The sequence below is a fragment of the Mastigoproctus giganteus genome, chromosome 10 (assembly GCF_048544385.1).
Source record: "Mastigoproctus giganteus isolate SK-2022 chromosome 10, ASM4854438v1, whole genome shotgun sequence".
In the NCBI taxonomy this organism is placed as follows: domain Eukaryota; kingdom Metazoa; phylum Arthropoda; class Arachnida; order Uropygi; family Thelyphonidae; genus Mastigoproctus; species Mastigoproctus giganteus.
Window position 1 is genome coordinate 104,308,131 of NC_143584.1, and position 22,061 is coordinate 104,330,191.

At 37.9% G+C, this 22,061-nt stretch overlaps 1 protein-coding gene across 1 annotated transcript in view; it reads right to left on the reverse strand.

Annotated features, from left to right (window-relative positions):
• Positions 1–547: 547 nt before the first annotated feature.
• LOC150079198 (ankyrin repeat domain-containing protein 49-like) overlaps positions 548–22,061 on the reverse strand; it is a 69,334-nt gene continuing 47,820 nt past the window's right edge. The window contains exon 4 of the mRNA XM_090382605.1: positions 548–3,732. Within this exon, the coding sequence (XP_090238731.1) occupies positions 3,397–3,732 (336 nt within the window). The 3' untranslated portion in view covers positions 548–3,396. The remainder of the gene's footprint in view (positions 3,733–22,061) is intronic.

The following is a 22,061-nucleotide window of genomic DNA, read 5'->3' on the forward strand; positions in this document are numbered from 1 at the left end:
ACAATGCAAGTGTAGTACATTTTAATGATTTGAATTGGTAACTAATACAATTTACAATATAAAAATGACCTTTTAGAGAGAGAAATAGCTTAGTTATATAGCGAAAATTTCGACTTCTGAGGTCTTGGAACGAATTATCAAAAACAATGTGTTATTGGGCTCACATTATGATAATTTCACAATACGATGGTGTCTCTGGAACGGATTAACATCGTAAAACAGGGTGCACTGTATCGTATAACTAAGCGAGCGGTTTAAAATGATGTATTTATGAATGTTTAACATTCATTTCTTTGCAATTAATGTTCATATTTTCGATTTTGTTCATACTTGATACATTTAAAAAAAAAAAACTCTTAAAGCGGGAACTGCCTGTACTATACGCTGATGATTAGTGTTAGTAACTGATGACAGAACTATTATTGATAACCTTTTAATAAAATTCAACTCGGTACATAACAGACTGAAATACTCTCTTGAATTAGAGGAAGACAATAGTATTAATTTCTTAAATTTAACAATATATAAAAAAGACGATAGCCCAGGACTAAGATATTCAGAAAGAAGACACACGTGAGGAAATGTTTACATTTTTGCTCTCGCCATTCATATAACACACAAAAGTCCATACTATACAACCAAATATACAACACTGTTAAATATATATTCATTCGCAAGATTTAGCCACAGAATTGCAATATTAACAAAAATGTTCACAGCTAGGAAATATCCTGTACAGCTAATTCGAAATACAATATCATATGTGGAAAACAACATTAACAATCCTCATAATAGTAACTTTGTAGAAATTACACACAGGGAACCCAAATTGTACTCCCATACCATAGTCAATTTGCAAAACAACTTCGCAAAGCGTTCACAGGCACGGATATCACATTAATATTCTCTTCTTATAATAAATTAGGTGCTTCCTTTAATAAATATAAGGAAACATACACATACCAACCAAATACAGGACATTAATAATATAGTATATCTTATCAAATGTCAACCAGGTTGTGATGCTTGCTACACAGGCAGCACCACTACGAAATATGGTTCATCAAAAACAGCGAATATGCGAGTGTACTACTATTATAATAGTTTCAGAACCAATCAGTCAAGTACAGAGCTCACACAACATGTACAGGTTCATAATTATAATCTTTTAGTTGATTCTGCCATTACTTTAATTAAATTAAAGCCTAATTATAAAATACTTCAATACGAAACACTAGCAATAAAATGGTTCCATCATAACACTTCACTTGAAATATTAAATACAAAATTACTAGTTAGACTTTCTCCAATATAGAGTCTTACGCATATCAATATCAAATTCCCACGTGTCTAAGCAATACATCATGGGGACTCAGGACTCCTTTTTAAACTGTCTTCACTCACACCTTCAGCCAACTGACAATGAATACTTCGAAAGTCTATCATTTGGACTCTTGGCATCTTATGTTACAACTTTTAAGAATTTAGTTTTTTCGTTTACATAGTGATTTTATAGATGAAAATCGGGGGGGAATGAGTGGTGCACTTCTTCCTCCAGGCTTAATCTTGAATTACTAATGTAGCTCAACTTTTCTGTTTTTAATTAATTGTATTTTAATGTCTTTATCTTTGTTATAACTTCAATGTGATAACACACAGATAATTGAGGTGAGTACTGATAATATTAAGCCATTGCTACAAAATTAATTTGAGAAATCAATACGGTACTTTAAGTCTTACAATAAAAATTTTCACTGTCAAATCCAAAAATTATATTTAGACTCTAATATATCATAAAATAGTTAGGAAAAAAGCTTTAAAATTCAGCCTTTTAATTTTTATTAAATCATTTAAATTTTCTCAGATGAATAAATTATCACTTTAATACAGGCAACAGCTGAAATGAGCTTAAACAAAACTATATATAATAGCTGGAAATTTATATTTCAAGGAACTCTGCATTTGCCGTGAAACTGTTAATCTACCACTTAATAGGTTTGATCAAATCAGGGAGAGAGAGAGGCAATATATGGGATATGATGAAGTTTATTGCCTATGTGGATGGATCTCCTTGACACTACACAGATTCCACTGCTTATGCAACTTCTGGAAGCATTCTTGACAGATTGGTTTTTTTTGGAATTGTCTGTAGTTTCTGTGTACCATTCTGAATAATTTTGTCAGTCAATTAAACTCTATGAGAGGGGGCACAGGAAGCTAAATCAGAAGAATATGATGGATGGGGAAACAGTGATGGGGTACTTCATAAAAAATTCATAAATGGAAAGTACCAGGTGTGCAGGGGGGCACTCTCATGATGCAAGTGACAATTCACCGAAGTCCACTTTTTTTTTTGGCTATTTTCTGCAAAACAGCATTGCAGTCACCATAGAATATTTTTTAATATTCCTGGACTGTTTGACCATGCAGGACAAATTCAAAGCAAACAATGCTCTGTGAGTCAAAAAATGTGATAAGCATGGTCTTTGTATTTGAACGAGACTACCTTCCAGGTCATAGCCACACAACCACAATTCACCACCAGAAATGGATGGAAAAAACAAGGTGTGGATCAGTAAGAACACACTGATGAAGATCACCTGACATACAAGAACTCGCAGCTCTCTGTGATGTGATAATCATTGAGGATGTGAGGCACAAACTTAGTTGAAATGTGATATATATTCCCTTATCTCATTTTATGATTGAGCTGTTTCCATACGAACCAATTTCAATAGCAAATTCACAGAAAGCTAAACATCAAATCACTTATGACCAGATCACTAACACGAGTGGCTGGATCACTGGTGTTTGAAGTTGAAGGGTGACCAGAGTGAAATTCAAATGTGATGGATCAGTGTCCATCTTTAAACACTGTGAACCACTGAAAAGTCTTAACAACACATGGCATCTTCTGTGAGAGCTGTTTTTGATATTTCGTGAGTTTCTGTTGCATTACTTTCTAATTTGAAATAAAATTTGATGCAAATTCAGTACTTAATAAAATCACTCATTTCAAAATGTGATGAAACACAAAATGCTTCTATCCAACACACACAAAATACCTTCTATCCAAAAGACTGACTGACTGACTGGAGATAATGAATGAATGATTCACATGTTAGTATGTGTAGATGAGTCACTCAACATGTTGCTACAAGTTGCAACTTACAATGCACTGCAATTTCAAGATAAAACGTCAGTTTCCAAACTTTTTGATTACACCTAGTATGTATCTAAAATCATGTTTTAATTATATATTTTAAATAAAGTTTAATGACACTAGCCAAACATCAAAGCTGTACTTTTAATTTTTTTGACTGCTATTTCATAATCAAAACAGGTACATGTATGCACTAACATTAAGAGATGTAAAAGATGTTATAAAGCAATTTACTAGTAAACATTAATAGACTCATCAAGTAATTCAAATAAATTACTAAATGGTCCACTGCGACATGCAACGTCATAAGCTGTATCTCCTGCTTCATTTCTAATGCTTGTGTCAATATATGGTTGCCACAGAAGAAGTTCTAAAGTATGTCGTCCAGAGGCATTTGAGGCTGCTAAATGAAGTGAAGTTACTCCACCCTTAGAAAGAGAATTTATATTGGTACCATTTTGTATTAATAATGAAACAGCTTCTACACTATCCCATTTACAAGCACAATGAATTGGTTCCCATTTATCAGTTGTTTTTGCAGAAATGTCTGCACCGGATGACAAAAGGATCTGAAAATGAAAATAATAAATGATTAAACTAGTTAGTATTCAAAATTCTTATTTTAATAATTTGTATTTAATAGAAAAAATAAATTGTAATATGCAAGAGCAGCAGCATCAAGTGAAAATAACTGGTGCACCCACCACAAACCTATGTGCCAACTTTTATAAATTAATTATTTATAAAATTTTTAAAACATTTCACTTTTTTGCTGGAATGTGTCCAATAATGCTATATAACATATTTTATAATAGTTTGTTTATCTGCATTTGGGTATCTGATTCTCAACATGACCTTAGTTTTTTTCTTAAAATCAGTAGTTTTCTCAGAAATCAACTGATATTGCCAAGATTTGGACTGAAAAATCCAGGTGCGAGTCAAATAATGGAACTTGGCTGACATTCTGCATTCCAATTTCACTGTTAATATTAACAAAAAATCCATTCACAAGGCAAAACAACTGGCAGTCATTTTGTCTTCCAGCTTTTGAGAAGCCAATGTCTGCTTAACTTTCAGACCAATAAATATGCCACCTTTTACTTTTGCATCATACAATTTCAAAAGCAACATATATGCTTGAAGGTCTAATGCTTTGAGGATCCAATGCTTTAACAAATTGTTTCACCAGTTGCAGCTTGATATGGAGCAGTGGAAGCAAATCCGTTTCTTAAAATGAAGGTACTGTTTACTCTAGCTGTGCCAGGCTCTTCTCCAATGAAGCCTTTATCTCATGGCCCAACCTTGTGTTGTTTGGCATTACAAGAATGCAAAATGGGATGACCTTCAAGATTTCTTTTCCTCTTTTCTTTGGTCGGATTACTGTTTCAAAGCTTCTGATGTCAACAATTGCTCAGACTGTGTCAGTGAAATTATTCTTGTAGGAATGGAATCCTTTATTCCACACTCCACCTTAAAATCTCATCCTTTATTTGGTTTTCCAATAAATGTGCTAAGGCTTTTCATGAGAAGAACGTTGCATATCATAATTAGCTTGTTTCCAATTCTTCAGTTTCATTTTCTGCCTACACCAAAGCTCACAACAATTGTAAAGCAGTTATTAATCAGTCCAAACTAGATTTTGAACAGGCTAAGAGTAGAAAACTTGCTTCTTGCCCTAATGATAACTGAGCATTCTGGTCTCTTGCCAAAGCTATTGGCAGCAACTTTTGCCCATCTCTGCCCCCAACAGTCAAAACCAGATGGTTCTGTTGCCACTTCAGCCAAGAATAAAGCTGACCTGCTAGTATCCAATTTTTTTCCAACTCATGTATTAATGATGTTGGTAAAACACCTCCCACCATTCCCAATACACTCATTTTAATGCCTCCTGTGGTCTTCCGTCAAAAGGATGTCAGAAGGATTTTGACGAATCTTGATGCTAAGAAAGCTCCAGGTCCTGATGGTATTTCTTCACTTATTCTCAAAATCTGTGCTCCTGAATTTATTCCTGTTCTTTGCTGCCTTTTTTCACTTTCTTATTCCAAAGGTGTTTTTCCTTCTGCTTGGAAATTTGCTCATATCCAGCCAGTTCCTAAAAACGGTGACAAATCCCTCCCATCCCATTATCGTCCAATTGCAATTACTTCTACTCTTTCTAAAGTAATGGAGAAATCAATTAACCGCCAACTCTTAAATTACCTAGAAACCTTCCGTCTGATCAACAATCACCAGTATGGATTCCATCAGTGTCGATCCACTGGTGATATTCTGGGCTATGTTATCCATTTATGGACAAATTCAATGGAAAAGTTCGGTGAAACACAAGCAGTTTCTCTTGACATCTCAAAGGCTTTCGATCGTGTTTGGCATAAAGGTCTTCTAAACAAGCTTCCATCTTATAGTCTGCCAATTGTTTTTTGTAATTTCCAGTTTTCTCTCTGATCACTCACTGAGGGTGATGGTAGATGGCTCTCTGTCTTCTAACTTCTCCACTAATGCCGGTGTCCCCCAAGGTTCAGTTCTTTCCCCCACTCTTTTCCTCTTGTATATTAATAACCTTCTTCCATTGACTGGAAATCCTATCCATAGTTTTGCCGATGATAGCACATTGCATTCCACTTTCCATTTTGATAAACCTTGTCCTGCTCAATCAGGTTCAACTTCTCGAAAATCTGCTACCAATTCCTTAAATGCCGATCTTCAGGTAATTCTCCAGTGGGGCAAAGACAACTTAATTGATTTCAATCCTTCTAAAACTCAGTCTTGTCTTATATCTCGCAAAAAGGATTCTTCTGCTCCTATACTTATCTTTGGTGACACTCAGATTTCTAGGCAAAATGATATATCTCTTTTGGGGATTACCCTGACTTCTAATCTCGCTTGGCACAAGCACATTACAAACATTGCTTCCTCTGCATCTAAAAAACTTGGTTTTCTCTTTCGCTTTCAGCGTTACTTTTCTTCCAAACAGCTGTTCACTCTGTACAAATCACAAATCCACCCTACCATGGAATATTGTTCCCACATCTGGGACGGTGCCACCAAAACCTCTCTCAGGCTTCTAGATTCCATTCAGAAGAGGGTAGTTATATTAATTAATGACTTCTCTCTAACAGAGGCTCTCCACTCGCTGTCTCATAGACGTACTGTTTCTGCTGCATGCCTTTTCTACAGATACTTCCATGGGCACTGTTCTTCTGAATTGGCTTCTATAATTCCCGCTTTCTATTTCAAAACAGTCCAAACATGTGCCGCTACCGGCCAACATCCATTTACTGTCCAACTTCAAACTCACAGACCTAACTTTTCATCTTCCTCATTTATTCAATTCAACTGCCATTTTCTGGAACAACCTTCCTTCATATATATTTCCTGAAAATTACAATCTACAGAAGTTCAAGTCTAATGTCAACAAATATCTTTTTTCGTCTTCTCAACCTCCAACTCAAGTATAGTACTAAGTACTATAGGTTCTAATACCTCTTGTGTTTGGGTTTTTCATAAAAAAAAAAGTTGCAACTCAATTCTGGCAGACCATTCTTTCAGTAGTACTTATTGCTCTGTTGCAGGGCTGGTGCTAGTGTTTTTGGCACCCGAAGGAAAACCTTGTAAAGGTGCCTAATTGATATCGTATCTTAACATGCATATATATATATATGCAGGAGCACATCTAGCAGCGCCTATTTTAGGCAGCACCTGTGACAAGTACATCACTTTCACAAGCATTAGCGCCGGCCATGCTTTGTTGTCTCAGAAGTAAAGAAAGCAGGGGAATTTAGTGAACCCACCTTGCAAACCCAAGTCTTAAAGTCCCCCATAGACATCCCATTTATACTAGTCATAGTTGATATTCCCTAACACATACTACACACTTCCATAGTCTTCTTTTAATATGAGGAGAATCCATAACAGGAAATTACAAATGTATATCTCCATTGTGAAACTTTCAAACTTTTACCTGAACTCTCAATGAAAAGACCCACTCTTCTGGATTGTGACAAATACTAATTTTTCATAAAAGAACAATAAAATTAAAACACGAGGATTCTGCAACTATAAAAACATGCATAAAGTGACATGTAACAGAATTCATATTGTAGAATGCATAAGTGATATTTTTCTGTGTGTGAAAATCTTACACATCTTACAACCTGGGATCCAGTAGACGATGCTTATAAACAAGATGTCAGAAGCTCTGTACTGGATGTGGCTAAACTCCAGTTCTTGCTGATAAGGGTGGTGCTTTATTTGAACAGGTTTCAAGTAAAGTACCAATAATTTCAGTTGACAATGTGCACTGATTCCAGTTATGCTGTTCGCCAGATCCATCATTATACAGTCAGTTCTTGTATAACTCGTGTTTACATTACACGAATTCGATCATACACTATTTATAAATATGGGAACGATATCGTATATAACATGACCGAATTCGCTTATGCACGATTCGCCTTTGTGTTAACAAGAAATGGCAGTTGAACGCGAAATCACCCCAACTGAACGCAACACAATAGGAATGAAGAGAAGATTCTGAAAATGTATTTATGTTTTTTATATCGGTGAAGGGGAAACAAATTTCTCCATAATAACATAAAAGCCCACACAATTCCAGCTATCAGTATTATCGCAAATGCAATTAGATCAAGTTTACTACCAGTAACAGATTCCACTAGCAGAAATGCAACTGGAAATTGTTTTTATTGTTTTATGGTAGTAACACCCAGAAATGTGCTTGAGTAAAATGTGAGCTAGTGAGGTGTTAATAGAGTGCCTCTGCATTTATGGTGTTGTTTATTCAGTTGCTACACGCATGCAGAGAATTAAAAAGAATGCAGAGAAAATAAAAACTTTCATATCAGAAACAACTCAGAGTGTAACAAAATCCATTAAATCAAGACACAGAATTGGAAGAGATGGAACGTCTGTTTGGATAGAAGATCAAACAAAGAACAAGTTTGCTTACTATAGAAGCAAAAGCATTAGCAATATTTTATTACATAATAGTAGTAATAAAACATGTATTTTATTGCGATTATTTATTGTGTTTGGTAATGTTTTGGTTACAAGTGTTCAATCTTGGGTGGTCGGCACCTAACCCTATTTTTCCCATAGGGCCTGTTATTTATATTGCACGATTTTGCATTGCACAAGGGTTTCTTGGAACACAACTATCGTGCTATACAAGAGCTGACTGTATTCTGAAACTCTTCTCTGAAAGGTGGATTGGCAATAATTTTTGATATGCAGACCCTTTTAAACTTTGATAAACATATATCCACCATACAAAAGTAGCAGCCATCATGATGGTTTCTGGACACCCTCTCCATACTTGAAGTACAGCAAAAGAAATGCATACAGTTAAGACTACGACAGAACAATCCCTCTACTATTGTTCTACAATACACAGCAGAAATCAGATGTTACTAGTGATGTTATACTTGGCCTTTGGAACTATACCGTGGGGCAACTGGAAAAAGAGACTGATGCTAGTAAAAAGTAGAAAAAAAAAATAATGATCCAATGTATGAGTAAACTAACCTTGGTTTATTCAAAGTAACTTCCTCCCGTGTCCACACAATGCATGCAATGAAGTGACTGTAACAACTGGTGGAGGCTGTGACTGGTACATTGTTCAATGTCCTCATCTCAGCTCTTTGAATAGTGTTGACATCACGAAAATAACAGCCTTTCAGTGGTGACTTGAGCTTCAGGAAGAAAAAGAAGTTGCATGGGGGCTAAGTGTGGTGAATACAGCGGGTGCGAAAGTAGGCAGACTTTTTTGCTAGTCAAAAACCTCCCGAACAATGAAGCTTTTGTGGTTTTGTCCATTGTTATGCAAGAGTAACCAACTGCCATCTTCTCCATATTGAGCCTTGATCATATTACTACATATTTGTTAACATGAGAGATTGTTTCTCCAGGGATGGCATACACTTAAATAGAAAGGATGCAAGAATATTTGCTGATGCTATCGAGGCAGTGTTAGGTGGGTCAGAAAATGGCTAGCTTGGGGGGGATTCACAGACTAATAGAGTAACGGTAGCTACGGGCAGAGGTGAAAGTGATTCTTGCACTGCTTCTATTGGAATGAGCAGCAGCCTGCAAAGCAAGGTACTAGGGATTTCAAGGGCTGCTGAGAGTCATCATGGAACAAGTAAATACATGGGTTGTGTTAGGATAACTAAGAGTAAGAATAGGTGTCTGTATACTTGCATGTACACGAACGCTAGGAGTAATGTAAATAAATTTGATGAATTTCAAATACTGGTCAGGACATCAAAAGCGGATATTGTTGGGATATCAGAGATGTGGTGCCACACAGATATAAGCAGTGCAGCATTGGAATTTGGGGAGTACAATGTGTACAGAAAGGGTAGGAAAGGAGGAGGAGTTATGCTGTTAGTTAAGAAACACAAAATCTAATGAAGTGCATCCAATTGACATTGGTGACTGTAGTGGTCTCAGAGAGTTTTTAAATTCTACACAGTGAGATCAATGCAATGTTGGGTCAGTGTGGTGTGAAATAAGCACTGGGAAAGGGAAAATTGGAGTAGGTGTGTGTGTGTGTGTGTTATAAGCCTAATGAATCTGATGAGTGTAATGAGCAATTCTGCAGAGAAACAGAGTGGGCCAGTAAATCAGAATGTCTTATAACAAGGGATTTTAACTTTCCAGATATTGACTGGAACTTGTAGATTGGTCACTCGCACACTAGCAAGACTTTTGTGGATTTATTGGATGACTGTTTTTTACAGCAACATATTCGAGAGGCAACCAGAGGGAGTAATACTCTTGAACTGATTATCAGCAGTGATTCTTCATGCATTAAGAATCTGCAGATAAAGGAATCACTATTGGCAGTGATCACAGTGTACTGATGTGGGATTTAAATAAAGATGTAATTACCATCAGGGGGGAGGGTTTTTGTTTTCATAAAGGTAACTACAGTGGTCTCAGAGAGTTTTTAAATTCTACACAGATCAACTGATGATGTTACCAATGGTGAATTTTAAAGGGGAAAAGCCTTCAGGGACCTAACCTTGGAGGGTACTAGGCTTTTCATACCAACTAAGAAATATTGTTCTAGGTTTAGGCCTAAATGGATATCAGATGAATTAATCAGCTCATATAGCATAGAAACAAATGCATGGGATGCATATAAATTATTAGGCGACACAGAAACCTATGACAGATATAAGCTAGTCTGTAATCAAGTTACAAAGAAGGTTAGGCAGGCAAATGCAGATTAAGAGAAATCTTTTTCAAAGGATGCAAAGAAAAACTTTGAATAGTGTTTTACTTATGTAAACTCTAGAAGAAAAGGGATTCAGATTGGTCCACTTAATATAGATGGCTTGACCATTGCTATTCATGCTCAAGGTAGCTGAGAAACTGAATGACTATTTTGCATTTTTTTATATTCACACATGAGGAGTTATTCAAGGAGGGAATGCCAGAAGTTTATCAAACTCTAACAGGGAGCTAAGTGATTTTGTAATAACTGAGAGCAAAGTGGAGGAGAAATTGTTGAAATTAAACATAAGGAAGGCACCTGGGGTGGATGGGATCTATACAGTTATATTAGAGGAGGCAGCAAAGGAAGTAAGCAAACCCTTAGCCATAATTATGAAAGTTTCTTGGACTCAGAGACTCCAGTCCATTGGTCCCAATGGACTGGAGATGTGATGATGTGTCCCCAATTCACAAAGGGGACCATGAGTAATTACAGACCTGTTAGTCTAACTTTTGTTCCAGAGAAAATAATGGAGTTACTGGTTAAGGAAGCGATGCAGGATCATCTAGACAAGACTGCAGTTATAGTTCAGACACAGCAAGGGTTTGTTAAAGGGAAGTCTTGTCTGACAAATTTGATTGGATACTATGATGTGGTCACAAAGGAATTTGATGAAAAGAATAATTTTGATATTATATACTTATATTTTAGAAAAGCTTTTGATGCTGTGGCACCTGGAAGACTATCATACAAACTGAGTCAATGCAATTTGCCACAATGGATAAAAGGATGGTTCAGTGGGAGAAGACAGAGAGTGGTTATCAATGGACACTGCTCTTCATGGACTAATGTTATTAGTGGAGTTTGGCCCATTGTTGTTTTTAATATTTATCAATGATAATATCAGGCTTATATATCAGGCTTAATGTCTAAGTTTGCAGATGATACAAAGGTTGGCAGGGTTGTTAATAACAGTAATGAAAGTATGCTGCTGCAACAGGATCTAGAAAAGTTGGGTAGATGGGCTGAGAAGTGGCAACTCAAGTTTAACATTGACAAATGTAAAGTACTGCATATGGGTAGCAGTAACCCCAGTTACTGCTACCCATATGCAGTACGTGGACAAGTCTTTTTGGTTTTGCCTCGTTTACATTATAAATTCAGTGTCCTGTATAAAACTGAGTGGTACTACACTGAGTATTGGAGAATGAAAAGGATCTGGAGGTAATTGTGCAGTCAGATATGATGTTTTCTGAGCAGTGCAAAAAGGCTACAAGAGTAGCTCATGGTGTCTTGTCAATGATATACAGAAATTTTGCTAGTAGGGATAAGGGGGTAATTGATTTCTTGTATAAGGCAATGGTCAGGCCACAACTTGAGTACTGTATACAGGTCTGGAGGCCTCATTTTAGGAAAGTTGTAGGGCTGCTGGAATGAGCACAGAGAAGGGCAATGAGATTGGTGACTGGAACCAAGGGTTGGTGCTACCAAGGAAGGTTTACCTTCTGAAAATTGCAGCTTCTGGACACAAGGCACCTCTGAGGTGATCTATTTGAGGTGTATACGGCCTTGAATGGGTTGAGCAAGCTCAATGCTAATGGGATTCTTCCTCTTGCTCAGATTACTCGCCTGAGGGGGCATAAATTCAAAATGAAGAAAGACAATTGTAGAATACATGTGCGGAAATTCACCTTTAGCCAGCGGGTGGTTGATAGTTGGAACAAACTTCAATCTGTTGTAGTGGAGATCAGCAATTTAAATAAGTTCAAGGCCGAACTAGACAAATATTTGGAGTGAATGGATGGGTGAAATGGGAAGGATGGGGTATTTTTTGGCTGATACTATATAAGCTTGCTTTTTTGCATCATATGCCCCTACTAATGCTATTTAATATACTACTAGCCTTGGTGGTGTTTGCCGTACAATCTCATCAGCTTCTCTTCAAGTTCTTGCAGGATCTATTCCACTAGATCTTCACATGGCTTACAGAGGGTTGTGTTACAGACTGAAAAAAAGCAATTCCAACCAACTTCTTTGATATTAGAATCAACTTGAATAACTATAACATCAAGGGTGAGAAGAAAAACATCTGGAATGAACTTGTTAACATATGGCAGACATGATGGGCCATGTTGCCGACCGGGCAGGTTACTAGAAAGTTTTTCCAAGAGGTTACTTACCTAATGGAAAAAGAAAGAAGAAAATGGTTCTCCATATCGATGCAGACGTCATATTTGATCACTGTACATGGATCGCTAAACAATAAACTGTACATCTTCACACTTCATCACACTAACCTCTGCTCTTGCGGAAAACATTTAGACTGGCAATACGTGTAATCTGACTGTGGCATTTATGAAGACTTGAGAATTCCTATAAAAAATTGTGTTAGAAATTTCCGTGTTGGACTGGAACATCACCTTGTGGAAAACAAAAAAGTTTACTGCATCTTCCAGAACTTTGCTTCTTTTGTTTTTGAAAGATGCCGATCTATTGGACAAACACCAACTGCTTCCATCTGATTTTTTTTTAACCTGGGCACTGTTTGTGTGATATGCTGAGTGTAAATATGTACTGATGATTACCCTCTTTGATATAACCATATGAGCTTAATTTCAGTTCTACTATTATGTTTTATGCTGAGTTTACTATATGTTCTGTTACCGGTGTAACCATATTAGTTTAGTTTTAGTTTTAACGGTTTAAGACTTTGTTTGTTTGACCATATCTCCTTGCTCTGTTTAGGTCACAAAGAGGTTTTTTTTACCACCTGCTTTTTTTTTTTTTTTTTTTTTCCTCCTGAGTACGGGATATTTGTTTTATTCTGAGGACCTACAGGCCTGGTTGTTGAGACCTCCCTCCACGTGGACAAGATGAGATACTATGAAGTCTTTTCGGTTTTGCCTCGTTTACATTATAAATTGCGTGTCCTGTATAAAAGCCCTGTATAATTCAGTCAGTATAATCCTGTCCTGTATAATTCAGAATGTCCTGTATGAATCTAACTGGTCTGTAATTACTCGTGTCACCCTTAGATCCCCTTTGTGAATTGGGGATACATTTACACATCTCCAGTCTGTGGGGACTTCCCCTGAGTCCAAGGATGCTCTCATAATTTTGGCTAAGGGTTTGCTTACTTCCTTGGCTGCCTCCTTTAATGTAACTGGATAGTCCCATCTGCAATGTAACTGGATAGTCCCATCAGTCCCAACTGCCCCAGGTGCTTTTCTTCTGTTTAACTTCAACAATTTTTTCTCCACTTTGCTCTCAGTTATTACAAAATCATTAAGCACCCTGTTACAGTTTGATAAACTTCTGGCATTTTCTTCCCTTAACAACTGCTCACTTGTGAATGTAGATGCAAAATACTCATTCAGATTATCAGCTATCCGAGCAGGATCATCAACAGTCGAACCATCGATATCAAGTAGACCAATCTGATTCAACCCCTTCCTTCTGGAGTTTATATAAGTAAAGAAGTCCTTGCTGTATTTCTTAGCATCCTTTGCCAAAGATTTCTCGTAACCTGCCTTCGTTGTTGTTGGAGGCTTTACGACGCAATGGCAGCTAAATGCCATTATGTGCCAAACAATGATAGGAGTTACCAGATGTCATTAAAAGTGAGATGTGTATTTTGTGGGATTTAAACACTATATTCTGTCGTAGCATTTTATCTTTTTTAGAAAAGTGAAAACTGCATCAATGTCAGACCTGTAATCTAAAATTTGTTGCAAAGTAGGTGTGATTTTGGCTGCATGGCTTGATAAGGTTGTTTGCCATACTCCATTACAGAGAGGGTAGTCAACTATGATATTCTGGACTGTTACTTGAGCATGGCAGTTCGGACAGAAAGGCGGATCTGAGGAAGAAAGAAGATAAAAGAAGAAAGGCGGATCTGAAGAAGAAAGAAGATAATGAGTAAGGTGTGTATGTCCTATTCGAAGTCTTGCAAGCGTGACTTCTTCCTTTCTGTTCAAGTGGAAGCTAGATGGCCAAGCCTGGAGATCCGGTTTAATCTGAAGGAGTTTGTTGCCTTCTTGGTTTTGCCAGAAGGTTTGCTAGTGATCTATACTTCACCTTATTATAAGACTTTTAAGGTCAGTGAAAGGGATTTTGAAAGAAGCGTCACCTGGTTCCATAGTAGATTTGGCTGCGTGGTCAGTACTCTCATTGCCAGGTATGCCAACATGGCTAGTGACTCAACGAAATTTTACTACTTTCATGTCCTTAGCTCGTTCAGTCAGCAAGTTATGAATATTACCAAGTAGGTAGTTGTGATATTTTCTTGGTTGCTGTAAAGTGAGAAGGGCACTGAGGGAGTCAGTAAAAACAACACTATGGGTAAACTGATGCAATTTTATAGTTTCAAGGGCCATTTGTATGGCATGTAGTTCAGCAATAAAGATGCTGCATTCTAAAGGTAACTGACTGAAGATTGTGGATGATGAAAGAACAGCAGCACCATCAGTGTATATCTGGGTATAAGATTCGTATTTTTCAATTAGAGATTTGTTAAACTGTTTTATATTCTGTGGAGAATGAGTACTTTTCCCCCATTCTTGCAGGGACAGATCACATGCTGCAGGACAGAGAGCCCATGGAGGAGCAGCGAAACTAGTAGAAGCTATTTTAGAAAGGTCTAGCTGTCCATTATCAAGTAATGAGTGAAGACATATGCCAGCAGATCAATTTACTGATGGATAAATGGCATACAAGTTCTCTCAACCTGGAGATAATAGATGTTTCCATGCTGGATGCAGGGGTTGACTTTTGATTTTGACAGCATAATTTAACAGTAAAATTTGTCTTCGTAGAGAGAGAGAGAGAGAGAGAGAAAGAGAGTGTGGAGGATCATGAGCTTCAGCGTAAAGGCTCTGGACTGGATGTGTGGTAAGCTCCAAAAGCAACGTGCATGCCACTGTAGTGAATAGGGTCCAAAAACCTTAAGACGCTGGGTCTAGCAGAGTTGTAAACTGGAGATCCATAGTCTAATCGTGATCTTATGATAGCGTGATATAAATGAAGAAGTGCATGATGGTCAGCACCCACGATGTAGCTGATAATACTCTCAATATGTTTAATTTCTTGAAACAGTTGGTTCTAAGTTGTTTGATATGGTCAATAAAGGTCAAATTTTTTATCTAAGGTTAAGCCAAGAAATCGGATAGTAGGCACCACAGGTATGTCATAGTTGCCCAGCTTCAGATTTGGTCAGGATGGAGATTACATCTTCTACAGAAGTGAACTGCGAGAGTTTTTTTCAGGTGATATGCGAAAACCGTTATCTGCAGCCTGTATTGTAATCCTGTTAAGAGCACCTTGAAGTTGTCTCTCAATCATTCTCATGTTTTGGGAGTGAAAAGATATACTAAAGTCATCTGCACATAAAGTAGTAAAAATAGTGGGTGGAATGATCTTTGATACCAAGTTGATTTTTATAATGAACAGGGTTCACTTAAAACTGTTCAGTTTTAAGTGAACCCTGTTCACTTAAAACTGAACAGGGTTCAGTTTTAAGTGGCACTTAAAACTGAACCCTGTGGAACACCTTGTTCTTGGATAAAGTTACGAGAGAGTGGATTGAATGCGCACCTAGAAGGACTGCTGCTTCAGAAAGTTCTGTGTGAACTTTGGCATATTGCCCCTGCAACCTAAAGTGTAGAGATCACGAAGAATTCCATATCGCCAAGCTGTGTCAAAAGCTTTCTCGATGTCTAAATAAACTGTAGGCAGATGTTCCTTCCTTATAAAAGCATTGAGAATCTGGGTTTCCATTTGAGTCAAGAAGTCTAAAGATGATCTACCTGTATGAAATCCACACTGGGATAAACTGATAAGGTTATATTTGTTCAGCAACCAGGTGAGATGAGAGTTTACCAATTTCCATTATTTTACCCATACAGCTCGTGAGGGCAATAGGCCAGTAATGGCATGGATTCATTGAGTCTTTGCCAAGTTTTAATAATGCTTTGACTCCAGGTAAAAAATTTTCTGTAAAAATTCAGTTATACAGAAGATGTAAGACACAAAGTGACCCTTCACTCAGCTCTTTTAACATGGAATAGTGAACTCCATCAGGTCCAGCAGCACTATGTCTTGAGCTGTTAAGAGCAAGCCATATTTAAATTATGGTAAAGGGACAATTGTATGATTGATGGTGGTTAGTGCCAAAATTTAACATCTATTTTTCAGCAAGGGACTTTAATTTCTGGAATTCTGGTGAGTATAAGGATACAGCAGAGTTTTGAGAAAAAGACTCCGAGAGTTTTAGCTATATCCTGAGGCAGTGAAACGTCATTACCATTTATGTTCAGTATTGATATATGTGAAGGAGGATATTTCTTATAAATTTTTCTGATATTTTTTCCAGATTGTTTCTGTTTTGGTGGTCCTCGTAATTGTGGAAGCGAAACGTTTCCATTATTCTCTTTTGCTTGACTGCTGAATGCACCTAGCAATGGCTCTGGCTTTTTTAAACTGGATTAGATTAGCAGTGGTAGGATTCTTGAGAAAGTTATTCCAGGCTTTATTTTTCTCTCGTTTGGCTTGGTTGCATTCGTTATTCCACCAGGGTTTTGATCTTATTCACTGACTTATGGAAACTCTTGGTAATGCTGCTTCTGTGCCTGCAATATTTGGTTTGTTATGTAATCAACAGAATCATTTATTGACACATTTGAAACAACTGTTTTTTCCAGGGATGCTAGCTACCTATATTTTTCCCAATCAGCTTTTGTCAAGTTCCATTTTGGGCTGTCTGACTGTGGCAGGGTGGTAAATTTGCTTCTATAAGACAGACTATTGGGTAGTGGTCACTACCCAGTAAACTATCATGAACAGACCATTCAAACAGTGGAAAAAGGGCTGTTCAGCATATGGAGAGGTCAATTGCTGAGCTTGACCCAGAAGGCAGGTGAAAATAAGTGAGTAGTCCGGTATTCAGTAGTGTTCAATTCAACCCTTCTTCTGAGAGATTTAATTTATCAAGAAACTTTTCTAATATTTTTCCCCATTTATTATTTATCTTATCACCCCATAAAGGATTATGTGCATTAAAATCCCCCATGACGCAAGAGGGGGAGAGAGCTGAGATACAAGACTTTGAAGATCACTGTACGAGATGCCTTGGTTAGGAGAAAGGTATACAGAGACAACTGTAAGAGCAAAACGGAAGAATATTCAAGTGGCTACTGCTTCAAGATTTGTTTGTAGCATTAATGGTCAGGAAGGGATATTGCAGCTGGCTACAACTGACCCCTCCATGAGCCGAATTGTTACATAAGAAACTCTATCTTTTCTGTAGGTAACATGTTTAAGTGAGGTAGTAACAGAAGCGGTCAAAGTAGTTTCTTGAAGGCAAAAGGCAAATGAGTTATACTGAACGAGATCCCAAATGTCATGAAGGTTACTGCAATATCCTCTACAATTCCATTGAAGGAAACTGGGCATTATTTGGAAGTAGCAGGGTCCTCACTTTCTGTCTGAGGAGCTGTTGGCTTATGGTGAACAGATTTTCTTTTCGGAAAGTACAGCCTTCCTGTCTCCATCTCTTCCTCTGGGAAGCGGTTAAGAACTGGTTCTTCATGGTCAGTGTTTCCTTCCATTTCTATTGAGTCAGTTTTAGTAGAATCATTACTTTTTGAGTATTGTAGGTTATTATTAGTATGCAGAACAGTGATAGGTGTATTAATAGCCCTGCTTGTTTTAGATGGTTTATTAGATAAGAGCACAGCTGCCAAAATTGACCGAGCCCAGTCTGACATTGATGTGTTTGGGGAAAATGTAACTTCTGTTTGAGTACCAGTCGTTGATACTCCTTGCACAGTACTGGTTACTGTAGTTGGCTTTTGAACTACTTGAGCAAAAGTGGGTCGTGTGTTGAATTGAGCCTGTACCAATTTTTTGGCTTCTTGGTCTGTGATGTTTCGTTCGGCTTTGACCCATTGAATGTTTTTTTCTATTTTTCAAAGAGGACAATCTCTGGAATAGGTAGCATGTGGGCCATTACAATTTGAGCATGTGTGTTCTGATTTACATTCTGAGTGCTCACGTGAACTGCAATTAGCACAAGTGGCTAAACCTCTGCACACGATTTGGGAGTGCCCAAATTTTTGGCATTTAAAACAGCATGATGGGTTAGGAACGTACAATTTAATTTGACAATCGAGATACCCTGCTTTGATATATGTTGGAGGTTTGGGGGCTATCAAATGCCCCAAACCTCCAACATTATGATGTTCCGAGTTGGAACTAGAATATTTGTCTCATTTGGTATATATATATGCGCTTTACATGCACAATTCCTTGGTCTTGTAATTCTTTTTTCAACTCTTCTTCTGAGAGATTTATGTGGTCCCATTCAGCTTCACGGCCCTGGATGTCTTTAAGAGTAGCATGAGGGGAAACAGTGATGGATAATCCTCCAAAGAATGTTAGTTTTTGTGATTGCCTTTCGTCTGAAACCTCAACAAGCACGTCGCCAGATCTAAGACGCCGGGTTGTTTTTGGCGATCCTATTAGATTTTCTAGGTGTTTCTGTATTTTAAAAGACGAGAGACTACCTAGAGACTGTTCTTCACTAGAGTGCAATACAAGATGCATTGGAGCTCTTCTCTTAATAGTGTCAGTTTTTTGTCTTTTGGCACTGCATGAGTTAGTCTTCTATCTCGTGAGTAGCCATGTTAGGATCTTTAGGCCCTGTAGGGGGAGATCATTTTGCTCCTTTTTGTAGCCCTGTAAAGATAACTTTTCTTTCCAAGTTACCGGCCCTGCTACAGGGAGGCAGGAGCAGTGCCACAAGGGTAACCAAGCAGCTGAGTTAGTTTGGTTAGTACTATTAAAGCAACAGAAAGATGAGTTTCCTTTCTGGAACTCTGTCTAGTTCTTGTAGTGCAAAAAGTTATGCAATACAACTAAATAATGTAAAAACTGTATTTAAAACCAAAAGAAAACTATTTGCTTTGCACACGCAGTATAGAGCTCACTTGGAATCTTGGTTACACTAATAATCGCTTGGCACCCAGGGCCATCTGCCTGCACTTGCCTAACTTCCTTTGCGACTTGATTACAGACTAGCTATATCTACCATAGGCTTCTGTGTCACCTGTTATTTTATATGCATCCCATGCATTTTCCTTCTCTGCCACGAGTCTCATTAGTTCATCTGAAATCCATTTAGGCTTAAACTTTGAACAATATTTCTTAATCGGTATGAAAAGTCTGGTAGCTTCCACAATTAGTTCCTTGAATGCTTCCCCACTTAGAATTTGCTGTTGGTAACGTCATCAGTTTGTCCCAATGCACAGAATTTAAAAACTGTCTGAGACCACTCTAGTCACCTTTATGGAAGCAAAAACCCTTTCCTTTACCCCTGATGGTAATTATATCTTTAAGTAAATCCCACATCAGTACACTGTGATCAGTGCCACCTAGTGGTTTCTTTACCTGCAAATTCTTTATACACGAATAATCACTGCTGATAACCAGATCAAGAGTATTACCCTCTTTGGTTGCCTCTCAAACATGCTGCTGCTGAAAACAATCATCCAATAAATCCATAAAAGTCTCGCTAGAGTGTGAATACCAAAGCACAAGTTGCGGTCAATATATATGAAGTTAAAATCCCCCATTATAACACAATCTGATTTACTGGCCCATTCTATTTCTCTGTACAATGTTCATTGCACTCATTAGTGTCATTAGGCCTATAAGACACTCTTACTGTCATTTTTGCTTTCCCAGTGTTTATGTCACACCAAACTGACTCAACATTGCACTGTCCATCTATGTCAACTAGATGCACTTACTTAGATTTTGTGTTTTTCTTAATTAACAGCATAACCCCTCCTCCCTTCCTATCCTTTCTGTACACATTGTACTCACCCAAATTCCAATTCTGCACTGCTTATATCTGTGTGACATCATGTCTCTGATATCCTAACAATATCGACCTTTGATGTCTTAACCAGCACTTCAAATTCATCAAATTTATTTACTATACTTCTAGCATTGGTGTACATTCACGTATACATGCACCTGTTCTTATTATTAGCTACCCTAACACAGCCCATGTATTTATTTGTTTCATGATGACTCCCACCAGTCCCTAAACTCCCCAGCACCCCACCACTGCTCATTCTAATAGGCCACTGCTCATTCTAATAGAAGCAGTGCAAGAATCACTATCACCATTGCCTGCGGCTACTATTAACCTTTTAGTCTGTGAATCCCCCACCAAGCTAGCAGTTTAATTTTCCGACCAACCTAATGCTGCCTCGATAGCATCTGCAAACACATTCTTGCACCCCTTCTATTTAAGTGTATCCCATCCCTGTAGAAGCAGCCTCTCCTGTTAACACGCACAGACTACGCTGAGAAAAATTTTACCCCTTGAGCCTTGCACAATCTCTCCAGGGCCGAATCGATCGACAAGGCTCTCATCATATACTCCCCCTATCGGGGTCTGGGCAGAATTGTAGACACTTTCAAATTTAACCTTAACCCACGACTTTTTTTCAGCATTGACCTGTACTTGTGTAAATCTGCAGATCTCCTACTCTTAATGTCATTAGTGCCAATGTGTACAATAATATCACTCTTTGTGCCCTTAAAAGATGATATCTGTTCTACAACATTATCAACTTTTGCCCCTGGTCCTATTCTACCTATCTGTTTTACACAATATATTACCCATCTCCCTGACAATAGTGTCACCGACAACTAACTCCTGTGGGAACAGTGCATTCTGCCCTGGAGATTGCTGCTGCTGTGTTCCCTGATGCACAAGAGTGAGCTCTGGCATTGAGTTGGGCAGCTGAGAGCTTGATGGGTCCCCCAAAGAAGCATACTTATTTCTAGGATTATACCCCCCCCCTCCTGGTTAACCAGGAACACCTCTTTATTACTGAGGAAGAATATTACCAAGCCTTCACACACTATGCACAATCCATATTTTAAATTAGAAAGAACAATAACAGGCAAAATACACAACAAGGACATACACCACCTGGTCTGTCTGAGAAGCCATAGGGACATGAGAGAACCAGTGGCCAGTGTGAGTATAAGAGGGATGTTGGGCCTTATTTTTGAATTTGGATTTAGTCAAGAGTAGGGGGTTTATCTTTGTAAGTTCATGAAGTTCACCAATACCAACCATCAACACACACAGGCAAGGACAGCCATCCAGTATAACCATATATTACTATGGTACCAGAGGCACTACATAGAGGGGAAGAGAATGGGAGGGGGATGTGGAGTCTAAACAGATAACAAAAGGCCTCTCTTCTGGGGTTTACATGTGTTTTGGAACTCCTCTCAGACATATTTAATGAAGGATGCCCACAACAGGTAGCTATATATCAACATGGACTAGGGAGAACACCCAGAAGCAATAATTTAGATAACTCCTGCACAGAGAGAAGATAAATCAGCCTCATGCCTCTTGTTGTTCCTCAAGTGACCAAGTTACACACACATGTATACAACACACACATTTATTCATCTCTCTCACACATGAAGATGAACAGTTTCTTATGAGACTCAGCCACTTGTTGAACAACCACAGCCATGTACTCAGCTTTTGTCAACCTCAACCTCACTTTGGGCAACACATTAAACAAGGCCTTGAGGTCAAGCAGGGTGAAGTTACAAATTTAATGTAGTCGT